General features: G+C 38.2%; 1 protein-coding gene across 1 annotated transcript in view; it reads right to left on the bottom strand.

Annotated features, from left to right (window-relative positions):
- The window catches only part of SULT1C3 (sulfotransferase family 1C member 3), a 29,672-nt gene extending 18,442 nt beyond the window's left edge, over window positions 1-11,230 (bottom strand). Inside the window, exons 1-2 of the mRNA XM_059133201.1 lie at window positions 11,059-11,230; window positions 8,694-8,822 (exon numbers count right to left, since the gene is read on the bottom strand). Of these exons, the coding sequence (XP_058989184.1) occupies window positions 8,694-8,822; window positions 11,059-11,230 (301 nt within the window). The remainder of the gene's footprint in view (window positions 1-8,693; window positions 8,823-11,058) is intronic.
- Between the last annotated feature and the right edge of the window lie 2,001 nt (window positions 11,231-13,231).

Here is a 13,231-nt window from a genome sequence, read left to right on the forward strand (position 1 = left end):
TAACCTAACCAGACCCATCTGGCTGGCAGGTTTGTGCTCTAACCATCCTACCATAGTTCTAATCCATAGTTCTAATGGAACTATCTCTGGATTGTACAGCTGTCATCCACAAAATGTCCTTACGATGTGCCTGCCAGTGTGTCCAGAACCTATATGTATTGTGAATGGGGTCCTAACAAACTTTGTCACAAATTGTGTGTTCCTTTGTGAGTTGTAACCCCTGATAATCTGATGGAGCTCACTGAGATCTGCCCACCATGGAGGATAGCACACACTAGTAGTCTTATCCAGAGCCAACCCTCTAATATACATACTTGGAATTTAACACCAGCAGCCACTCCTACCTTTTATGAATCTCTACCGGGGAAACCACCCTTTCCTGGCCCCTACCAACCCCAAGCATACCAACACTTCAGAGAACACTGCCCCAGCCTCAGAGCTCTTGCCACCATTGGAAGTGACTGCCCTATAAACATCAATGCCACCCCAAGGAAAAGATGAGGGAGACAATGTCCCTCAACCTCACTTGATCTTGGGATTCCTACCTCTAGATTGCCTTCACACCAGGAAGGAAATGACTGGGGTGACTGTCACCATAGAGGCAGAGTTGCAAAAATCCCTCCAGTTGATAGAACCTGAGGACCTCATAGAGTTCCACTTTATGGAACTCCAGGTACAGAATACCTGGAGAAATTTGCCTCTATCAAAAACAATTGTAAAACCATGACTGAGTCTCCTGCTGACTCCCTGGTAGCACTAGACATCATTTCACCTTTATGGGAAGCCAAACAATGTATTCTAAACCATTCTAGCCACATTATGGCACTTCCTCACAACATCTTCTTTTTAAAATTAAATTTAATTTTTTAAGACGATTTTATTTATTTGGAACACCTAGGTGGCTCAGTCAGTTAAGTGCTCTCCTTTCGCTAAGGTCATGATCCTGGGTTCCTGGGATAACCATGCTCAGCTGGGAGTCTGCTTCTGCTATCTCCTTCTGCCCCCTTACTCACGTGTGTGTGCATGCACGCAGTATCTCTCTCTCTCCCCTCCAAATAAATAAAAGAGAGAGGGAGAGGCAAAAGCAGGGGTAACTCACAACACCTTCTTTACCATGCTTATCAGAAAAAGTTGATCCCTGTTGATCAACTTTGAAACATACCAAAGTATGTATTATTGTATTTTAAGATAAAGAAAAAAAATCTTTAGTGCCTCCAGGTAAAAGACGAAGTGATTCATATAGTCAAGAAAATTAAACTGGCATCAGGTTTCTCTAAAAATAGCATACAAAGCAAGGAAAGAGCAGAGCAACATTTTAAAGAAACTTAGGGAAAGAAAGTGGGAATGGAAGGTAAGATACCCAGGCAAGCTGTGCTTCAAGTATCAAGATTATAAAAAGAAGCTTAGAACATGCAAGAACTCACAGAATACAATATATATGTATGTTCCTGAGCAGTTTACCAGGGTGAGTTTGATTCTACCAAGAGATTACCAGGAAATCATTATTACAAAACTTGATGATGAGCATTTCACAATATTTAGCATTAGAAGTAAAATTTAAAAGGGTGAAGGGATGAGTGGAAGAACATGTAAACCTTAAAGTTTCCAACAAAGCAGAAAGAATGAAATTTAAAATTTAGGGTAAGATTAATGATGGTTGTATATTAACAAGAATAAAAAAATTTCCTTTGAAACTGGCAGATCAAGTAGTAAAAGTTTAAGAGAAAAGAGGATTAAATACTTACAAAAGGTTATAATAATACACAGGCAAACAACAACTAAGAAAAAAATTAAAAATTTCTTAAAAACAAAACAAAAACTCGAAATAAAAAAAAAGTACACACAAAGGCATTCAAATTGGTAAGGAAGAAGTAAAACTTTCACAATTTGGAGATGACATGATACTGGGTACAGAAACCCCTAAAGATTCCACCAAGAAACTACTTGAACTGATGAATTTGGTAGTGTCACAGGATGCAAAATCAACATACAGAAATCTGTTACATTTCTATACACTAATAATGAAGCAATAGAAAGAGAACTTAAGAAAGCAATCTGATTTGCAATTGCACCAAAAATAGTAAAATACCTAGGAATAAACTTAACCAAGGAGTGAAAGATCTGTACTCTTAAAACTGTAAAACACTGATGAAAGAAATTTAAGACATCACACACACACAAGACAGTTATTCCATGCTCATGGATTAGAAGAACAAATATTGTTAAAGTGTCCATACTATCCCCCCAAATCTACAGATTTAATGCAAGCCCTATCAAAATATCAACTGCATTTTTCTCAGAAACAAAACAAATAATCCTAAAATGTGGTATGGAACCACAAAAGACCCAGAATAGCCAAAGCAATTTTGAAAAAGAAAAACAAACTTGGAGGTATCACAATTCTAGATTTCATGTCATGCTACAAAGCTGTAGTGATCAAAACAGTATGGTGGTGGCACAAAAATAGACACATAAATCAATGGAACAACATGGAAAGCCCAGAAACAAACCCACAACTATATGATTAATTAATCTTCAACGAAGCAGGAAAGAATATTTAATGGGAAAAGGACTGTCTTTTCAAGAAATGGTGATGGGAAAACTGGATAGCTATATGCAAAAGAATGAAACTGGACCACTTCTTATACCACACACAAAAATAAATTCAAAATAGATTAGGAACCCGTATGTGAGACCTAAAACTGTAAAAATCCTAGAAGAGAGCACAGGCAGTAATCTCTCTGACATCAGCCATATCAACATTTTTCTAGATATGTCTCCTGAGGCAAGGGTAAAAAAAAAAAAAAAAAAGCAAATATAAACTATTGGGACTATATAAAAATAAAAAGCTTCTGCACAGCCTAGGAAACAACAGCAAAAATAAAAGACATCCTACAGGATGGGAGAAGATATTTACAAATGATTTTTCCAACAAAAGGTTAGCATGCAAAATATATAAAGAAGATATGAAACTGAACACTTCAAAAAAATCTTATTAAAATTAACAGAGGACATGAATGGACATTTCTCCAAAGAAGACATACAGACGGCCAACAGACACATGAAAAGATGGTCAATATCACTGATCATCAGGGAAATGCAAATCAAAACTATAATGAAATATCACCTCATACCTGTAAGAATGGCTAAAATCAGCAGCATAAGAAACTACAGGAATTGGTAGGGCTGTGGGGAGAAAGGCACCCTCTTGCATTGCTGGTAGGAATGCAAACTGTTACAACTACCATGGGAAACAGTATGGAGGTTCCTCAAAATAGTAAGAAAAGAACTGCCCTGCAATCCTATAATCATACTACTATTTACCCAAAGAATACAAAAACACTAATTTGAGAGGACAGATGCACTCCTATATTTTTTGAAGCATTATTTACAAAGCCAAAGTATGGAAGCAGTGCAAGTATCTATCAATAGATGAATGGATAAAGAACTTGTGGTACACACACACACACACACACACACACACACACTGGAACATTACTCAGCCACAGAAAAGAAAGAAATCTGGCCATTGTAATGACATGGATGGAGCTAAAGAGTATTATGCTAAATGAAGTAAGTTAGTCAGAGAAAGACGAGCACCATACCCTCTCACTAATATGTGGAACTTAAGAATAAAAGCAAATGAACAAAGGAAAAATAAAAAGAGAGAGAGAGACAAATTGAGAAACAGACTTAACTATACAGAACAAACTGGTGTTTACCAGAGGGCAGGTGGATGACGGGCTGGGTTAAATAGCTAAAGGGGATTAAGATAACACTTACCATAACGAGTACAGAGTAACATGCAGAATTGTTGAATCACTATATTATATACCTGAAACTAATAACACCGTATGTGAACTATATTGAAATTAAAAAACTTAAGAAAACCCAAAACACCCACACTTTTTTTTTGTTAGAAAAGATAAACAAAAGGGAAATGCTAAATAGGGAAAGAAACACAGTAAATATTACTTATTGCACATGATAATATTTTCACCAGCCAAACTCAAGGACGTGACCATGTTCACTTGTACCCACCAAACTGTCCCACATTTTTCTTTAAACTCTTCTTTTCAGCTTATCTCTTGACTCATACAAAAGACCTAGGTGAGCATAGCATCCTGTGATGGAAAACAAAACTACCCCTCAAGCAGTAATGGTTATCCTGTTGGTGAGCTCCAGCTGTCCCAAACCACCCTGACCAGTGTGAGCTAAACCCCAACTCACATTTGTGCAGGTGGATCATGCAGTGACTCATAGGTTGACCAACAGTTAATTTTAATTTATCATAATATTAAAACCTCATCCAAGGAGAAGCACAGGCTACATTAACATAATATGCAATGTATGTATAAGCATGCTTCCTTAAGGCACATGTGTGACCCAACACCTATCCCCCCTTTTTTTCCTCACCATAACACATACTCTCCCAATTTCCATCACACTGCTATCCCATCCCTTCCACCCCACCTCCCCTCCAGCATCCCTCTGTTTGTTTCCTGAGATTAAGAATCTCTTATGGTTTGTCTCCCTCCCCGGTCCCATCCTGTTTCCTTTTTACCTCCCTTCCCCTCACAACCCCCCACCCAGCCTCTCAAATTCCTCATATCTGAGAGATCATATGATAATTGTCTTTCTCCGATTGACTTATTTTGCCTAGTGTAATATCCTCTAGTTCCATCCACATCATTGCAAATGGCAAGATTTTTGTTTGTTTGTTTGGGTTTTGTGATGGCTGCATAGTATTCCATTATATATATCCCCCACTTCTTTTTTTATACATTCGTCTGTTGATGGACATCTAGGCTCTTTCCATAGTTTGACTATTGTGGACATTGCTGCTATAAACATTTTGGTGCACTTGCCCCTTCAGATCACTACATTTGTATCTTTAGGGTAAATATCCAGTAGTGCAATTGCTGGGTTGTAGGGTAGCTCTATTTTTAACTTTTTTGGGACCCTCCATACTGTTTTCCAGAGTGGTTGTACCAGCTTACATTCCCACCAACAGTGTAGGAGGGGTCCCCTTTTCCCCCATGCCTCCCACTTTATATAAATGACAAAACTCTCTTTCTAAATATTCATCCTAACCCTAAATAAAATAAACCCATTTACTCTTGTTGCAAGAGTCATAGCTTTGGAAATTATTCCCCAAGATCTCCTTATTTGCTGCAAATAAAGTTTTCTTTGTGTGGCAACTCCACCTGGTGTAATTTCTATCTGTGAATCACTAAGGAGTAAACTCATGTTAGTTTGGTTTCGATACAATATAATTGTAACCAAACATAACAATCATATCAATAAATGTGAGTGGGATTAAGATAACTATTAAAATCGCTCAAGGGGCACCTGGATGGCTTAGTAGGAAGAGCATGTGACTCTTGATCTCAGGTTTGTGAGTTTGAGCTCCACATTGTGTATAGAGATGACTTAAATGAATTTTAAAAAATTGTGCAAATTGGCTCATAAGGGAAATCCCAACCATATGCAGCATAGAAGACACACCTAAAACATAGAAGGAGTAAAAGTAAGGTGGTGGATAGTGATATAAAATGAAATTGGAAACTATAAAAAAGTATAGATCATGATGCTATCAGACAAAGTAGGATTCAGATCCCAAAGTATTATATTAGATAAAGAAGAAACTTTATATTGCTAAAGACTCCATTATTTCAATAAAATATAAAAATCATGAATATGTACATGCCAAATAACAGAATAACTACTTTTATAGAACAGAAACCACAGTAGATATAAGGAGAAATAGAAACACACTAAAAATTAATTTTTAGGATAATATAAGTGGACAAAAAGAAAAAAGATAAAAGATTTAAATAAAATAAAGAATGTGTTAGATCTTTTAGATAATAGAGAATATATTCTTTAGATAATAGAGAATATATTCAAGTGCACATGAAAAATTCATAAAAGTTGATAATACGGCATAAATAAGAGTTTTCAAAAAACGTGGAATATACAAACAATACTCTTTGATCATAAGTAAAATAAAACTAGAAGTTAAACATAAAGTCAAAAAAAAAAAAAAAGATGCCTGCGTGGCTCAGTCAGTTAAACGTCTGCTTTTGGCTCAGGTGTTGCTCCTAGGGTCCTGAGATTGAGCCCCACAGTAGGCTCCTTGCTCAGCAGGGAGCCTGCTTCTCCCTCTGCCTACTGCTCCCCCTGGTTGTGCTCTCTCCCTCTGACAAATAAATAAGTAAAATAAAATTTAAAAAATTCCATTTGGAAATTAAAAACATTCACTAAATATCTCTGGTGTAAAATTACAGAAATTCTGAAAAATGTGGTAAAATGAAATTTTAGGAAAACACTACATATCAAAACCAAGAACATTTAAAATAGCAGTTAGAGAAAAATATATAGCCATAAACAGAAAATGACTGAAAATGAATGGATTAAATCCCCAGCTCAAATAACATTGACAAAATTCAACATTAATTTATGATTAAAAACTCTGACAAAATAAGGAATAGAAGGATATGAGCATCTACCAAAAGCAAAGCAAAGCAAAGCAAAGCAAAACAAAACAAAATGAAGCAAAACAAAAAAAGAAAACAAAAACAAAACTGCAGCTAGCATCATATTTGATGCTGAATACTTTTCCCTTAGGACCAGGAACAAGACAAGGATATCTGCTCTCATGATTTCTGTTCAACATTGCATTGGAGGTCCCAGGAGGTACAATAAAGCAAGAAAAAGAAATAACAAATATCCAGACTAGAAAGGAAGAAGTAAAATTTTCTTTATTCACAGAATATATGATGGTTCATGTAGAAAACCCAAGAGAATGTAAAAAAATGTTACTAGAATCAATAAGCTAGGCTACAGGGCACAAGGTCATACAAGTATCAATCATATTTCAGTATACCAGCCACAAATAATTAAAAATTAAAATACAAAAATATGATTTATAATAGTATAAAATAAAAATATTTATAGTTAATTTTAATTGACACTGTGCCAGACGTAAGTAATGGAAGATATAAATCACTGGTGAGGGAAACTAAACAAGGCCCAAGTAGTTGAAGAGATAAATCACATTCAGAGATCAGAAAACCTGATTTTGTTAGGTTAAAAGTCCTCCCCAAATAGATCAATAGATTCAGTGCAATCCCAGCCAAATAGCAGAAGATTTTTTTCCCCACTGTGGAAACTTACAGCCTGACCTAGAGTTTACAAAGATCCTAAAATAGATAAAACAAACTTGAAAAAGAAAAAAAAAATTGAAGCGCTTATACTATCTGATTTCAAAACTTACAAACCTACAGTAATCCAAAGGTGTGGTGTTGACATAAAGATAGACACACAATGGAAAGGAACAGAATAGAAAGTCCAGAATATACCTGTACATATGTAATTCATTGATTTTAGAAAAGGAGCCAAAGTTATTCAATGGGAAAAAGATATTTTTTTTCAACTAAATGTGCTAGAAATAGATGACTCAATCAATAATGGGTTTTCAATAGGTGTTACTTACAAATGAATAAAACTTGAGGTTTGACAGTTAATAATGTGCTCAATGCTACCCAGATAAAATATTTGAAGCTGAATTGTTTCATTCCAAAGTCTTGGACTTCACCACGAGGTTGTCTCCTATTACAAAAACTACTGTTTGCTACTATTTACTTTATAAAAACATGTACTCTATTCTTAATTGACTTCAAGTTCTTTAAGGGTGCTGCATTTTATGTTTCTTAGTATCTTTGGTGTGAATGATAATTATTGATGATAATGATATTATATATAATTTAGTTCGATTCTGTGGTAGACAGGTTATAGATCAAATATATTTGAAGACAATCCTCTATGGGAAGGGAGCACAATGACAGAGGAATGTGGTTCTTCTTTTTTTAAATTATTTATTAAAATATAATGTATTATTTGCTTCAGGGGTACAGGTCTGTGAATCATCAGGCTTACACATTTCACAGCACTCACCATAGCACATACCCTCCAATGTCCTTAACCCAGCCATCGCCTAGCAACCCTCAGTTTGTTTCGTGAGATTAAGAGTCTCTTATGGTTTGTCTCCCTCCTGATCCCATCCCATTTCATTTTTCCCCTCCCCACCCCCATAATCCCCCTGCCCTGCCTCTCAACTTCCTCATAGCAGGGAGATCATATGATAGTTGTCTTTCTCTGATTGACTTATTTCGCTCAGCATAATAGCCTCTAGTTCTATCCACATCATTGCAAATGGCAAGATTTCATTTCTTTTGATGGCTGCATAGTATTCCATTGTGTGTGTGTGTGTGTGTGTGTGTGTGTGTGTGTGTGTGTATATGTATTTACACACACACACACCACATCTTCTTTATTCATTCATCTGTTGATGGACATTTGAGGAATATGGTTCATAATCACTGGATGCTAGGAGTGCTCACCCTGCCTTCTCTGTGTTACACATTCATCATCACTCTGGAATTCCCCATCATCAGTAGGGAATCTGCTGTCTCGTGCTACCCAATCATTCATTTTAGAAGAGAGATTTAAAAGTCTTATTTCCAAGTTGAAGTGAGTATATAGACCTTTACCGCTTTCCCAGTGTCCTTTGGAAATATTTTTCAGAAGGCTGATTGTAGAAACAATTCTCTTTTCAGTTGCAAATTGACCTAGCACAGTGGTTGTGGGTCTTCGTTACAGCCTCATGGGTTTTATTTGGGCGAGCTTACCTGAGTTGAGGGGCGGAGGTAGAGTCCACTCAATGAAAGGATGACGGTCAAAGGTGTTGGCCCTCTGGCACTTCTGCACATCTCCATCATTTTGGATCATGTCCACAATTTCTTGTGTCCAGGTTGTGCCTAGAGCATCAGTTATTGTCAATTTCATCCACTCACTGAACAATTTAATTCATTTCCTTGATTATTTATGTATTCAGTGAAATTCACATAGGCTGAATGTTAAGTGAAATCACCTCACTTATCACCTCCTCTTTAATTCCTAATGCCTTGCATAGGGCTTTGCACCTAGTAAATGTAGTCTGAATGAGTGAGCCTCGAATCAAATGAATGTAGGGAGATACAAAGATGAATTAACTCCTGTCCGTGTCCTAACAAGTTTATGATCTTTTTGGAAGAGATAAGTTAGGACAGAGACTACCTCTTGCCTAGCTTATATCCATTCTTCCCTTCCTTCTCAAATTAATAGATCCTTAATTTTTAGCTGGGCATGCAGCTACTTGCCTCAAAGGTAATACTTTCCAGTCTTTCTTGCATGATGTGGCCATGCCATTTTTGGAAGTCCCCCCCCCACCCCAAGGGAAGGAACATGACCTTATTCCCCCCTTCCTACCTTCTTGCTGCTTTTTGGAATGTGTGTAGAAAGTTAGAAAGACCCAGGGTCTTGGATGATCAATACAGACACCATTTCAGCCCTGACTACTAATCTCCAGATTGCTTTTCCTTCTGGGTTTTCTGACACTTGTAGCCAAATTGAATCCTAATGGACACAGAAGAGGAGTGCAACTAGGCATAGAGGTCAGCAAAGAGCTAGACTGTGCTCACTGCCCACCGATATCCATTGTCCTTTTTCCACCGAAACCATTTTGTATCTCTCTGACTCTTAGCCAAACCTGCTGCTCACTTATACATACGATTACACAGATACACAGATAAATACACAGATAACTAGAAGATGAACAGTATACAGTAAGAGCCAAAAAGGATGTGCAAAGGGTTGCAGGAGTTTGGAGGAGGAGGCCAACTTGCTGCGAAAAGGGTCAGTGAGGCTCAGTTCAGATGGTAGCTTTGGAGTGAAGAGTCAAAGCATGACTGGAATGTTCATCTGCATTGAGAAGCCAGGACATTCCATGCTTCTGGGGTGGGGGATTGGGCAGTGCGGACATTGGGGGGGGGGCGTCTCAGGAACCAGGATAAAGACAGTCACATTTCCAGAATGGAAAGTATAAGTGGGCTCACAGAGGGTAAGAGGTAGTCGGGGAGGTGAGGGAATGACTGGAGATGTGGGGACTGTCCAGAGGGCCTTGGGATTGACTGCATAATTTCAAGGGTGAGCTGAAAAAAAGCGCCGGCTCTGAGGTATAATGCAAATTCAAGTTCAGTTCTGGGCAGAAGTGTCCAGTGCAAACCAGACAGAAACAGAGATTCTTGAGGAATAAAGCCCTCCTGACAGGAAGCCCCTGCCCTAGTTTTAAGTAATGTGAGTCATGAGAACAGAGTGAGGCTAAGGAGGGACTTCCAGCCACAGAGAACAGAAACAGTCTGAGGAGGTTTTGAAGAACTATGGTGAATGAACTCTTTTCTGAAATCTTTCTGGTTATGTATACTGAGAGTTCCTCTTGTGAAGTTAAATGGCCACTGAGAGATCTTCTCAAACTGGTTACAGCTTCAAGTTCATCACCTCACTTGCTTGCATGCCTTGATGTTACAAATACAGGCAGTGCAGGGGGACTGTCATTCTATTGGCCTCCCTGGTTAAGAGGGAGGTTTTCTGTTCCTCCAGAGAAGGAACCAATGTTCCTATGTCCTGCACAAGCCTCGCAATCCCTTGCCTTTGTAGTCCCTCGCTTTTGTCATAGCCTCCTCTTCATTTTATAAGATCCTGGTGAAGTGTCACCTCCCCATTCCCAGATCCTTCCCACTGCACTTGCAAGGGTGTTGGACCCAAAGCTATTAGAACATTTCATATTGGGGTAAAAGCCTTCCTTCTCATGTTGGTGTCACCCCACTAAGAGATGCTTCTTACGGGCAAGGAATGTGGTCACTTCCCAGATTGCTTAGCTGATGGGAACAAGGAGTGGCTGGGTTGGCAAGATGACTGTGAGAACTTCTGTATAATTTCTTAGACTCTGTTTTAAACTAATCATGTAATTAATTCGGTCCTTCAGGATCTGAGATTCTACCCAAGTAAACAGGAGGACCTTGGATCCTCGGGGATTGGTGCTCAGAAGCAAGTCTGGTTTCATTTCTCCTGGGGGCAAGCCCTGGGGAAAACCTGCATTTTTAAAATAGGGTGGCCCCTCCAAGCATCCCTAGTCCTCTACAGCTGACTTCCCCACCACCAGTTTCCCAAACCTACCTGACTTTGCATAGGATGCAATGAGAAGATCATCAGGTTTTGCTTGGAAATTCCAGATTTTGTCCCAATTATCACTCATTATCTTGGTCATAAGGACTCCATTCACTTCCCTGGTTTCTGGTTGTATGTATTTTCCCACCAGCTGGAGATCTTTCATTTCATCCAGGGACATCTTAACAGATGCTTAAGAGAAAAGAATGCTTGTGTTAAAGCTCAAAACAGTCATTCCTATCAAGAAAAATATTCTCTGAAAAAGGAGAGGTGTCATGGGCATTCATTACTATGCTTATTAATATTAATTAGGTGCAAGAACTCAAAAGAGGGGGAGCCAGCATCATTTTCAATAGCTTCGTTTCAGGATAACAGGATGGTAAAGACACGAACATATTTCAGAGGAAAGCACATTGGGAAATGTGCTAGACCAGATGGGTTTTGATGGGCTTGTTAGAGATGGCCTGAGGCCTGAGTGACAGGAAGACATCAGGTCAGAAGACCGGTAAGCTAACAGGCCCTTGTCAAGTTTGAGCAGTAAGAGAAGGTCAAAATGGAATCAGCACTTAGGCTGGCTGTCTACAGATCAACATCGAAGCAGGCTGTGGATAGGTTGGTGAAATCCACATCTGATCTAGATAGCTCTAGAGCTGGCACGAGTCACAGAGCAGGTGGGGCAGAAATAAACTCACATTAGGGTTCCCTTTCCACACAATGGTCATCAAAAGATTTCAGTGGGGCCGATCTGGAGTACATCAAAGTCTCTCTGTGGGTCAATAGCTCCAGGTGTCACTCTCTGCCCCAGATCTCTGGCTGAAGAGCAACATATGCTAGCTGAGGAGGTGACCCCAATTTGCTTGGGGAAGCAACGCCCACTGACATGGCATGCCATAGTGGTTCCTTTCGCAGAGAGCTTTGTTTCTGTTTCTTTATTATAGAAATGTAGCACACTAAAGCCAAGTACAGCATTGCTAGTTTTCAGAGTAATCTTGGCACATTTAATAAGTACTTTTTATATAGGAGCAACGTTAACATATTGGAATATCCAACAGATGAGCTTGTAATTAGAAGTCAATGTATTATTGAGGATTTTAATATGGAGACTCAGAATTTTAGGTTGAAAGTTTAGTTAATTTTACTAAGCTTACAAATGTTTAAGAGAATTTAAGAATCAATTCATAAACTTAATTTTACAAGATTTGTGAGGTTTAGTGAAGTAATTAGAATTTCTTTCTCTTTTTGTTATCATCAGACAACTGAGGTCCTTAAAGAGAGTAAATGCAATTGAAAATATTTAGGAAATTTTATTAACTAGGTTGAATAAGCCTTTGTAAGTGGAAAGCATTTACCCGTATGCCCCTGATACTCTGTGATCTGCTGTAGGGTGCAAGACTCTGGTTTTAATCTGAATTCTGAGTTTTGCTTTCCTCTCTGTAGAATGACAAGGGAGGGGTCAGTCTGTAACTCTAAATTGCCTCTGATGTAACTATGTATCTAGTTGTTCATATTCCTTAGCTGAAAGTCAAACAAAATAGTGACCACTCCCTTTACAGGAGGTTTTTGCTTTTTGTACTTGCTTCATTTTGAATAATTTCTATTGTCACCTCTCCAAGTTTACTAATTTTTTCTTCAACCAGTCTGTTGTTTATCCTGTTCAGAGTGTTGTTCATATTTGACATTGCTTCTTTTTTTAATTTCTAGGAGTTTAATTGGGTCTTTTTTTTTCTTTTTTATAAGATTTTATTTATTTATTTGATAGAGAGAGAGATCACAACCAGGCAGAGAGGCATGCAGAGAAAGAGAGGGAAGCAGGCTCCCTGCTGAGCAGAGAACCTGATGCAGGGCTTATTGCCAGGACCCTGAGACCATGACCTGAGTTGAAGGCAGAGGCCACCCAGGTGCCCCTGGGTTTTTTTTTTTTTTTTTCTATCTTACATACCTCTTATATCATGCTTACACCTTATCTTTTTGAAGATATTTGTGGGGGGAATTTTAAAAAATTTTATTTTATGTAACCAGAGTAGTTCATCCATTTCTCTAACACCTTCTTCTCACCTGTGACAACCACCAGCCTGTTCTCTGTATCTATGAGCCTAGTTTTAAAAATACGTATTTTTTCTACATTCCACATATAAGAGAAAACCTATAGTATTTTTCTTTCTCTGTCAAATTTATTTCAGTT

The sequence above is a fragment of the Mustela lutreola genome, chromosome 9 (assembly GCF_030435805.1).
Source record: "Mustela lutreola isolate mMusLut2 chromosome 9, mMusLut2.pri, whole genome shotgun sequence".
NCBI lineage: Eukaryota > Metazoa > Chordata > Mammalia > Carnivora > Mustelidae > Mustela > Mustela lutreola.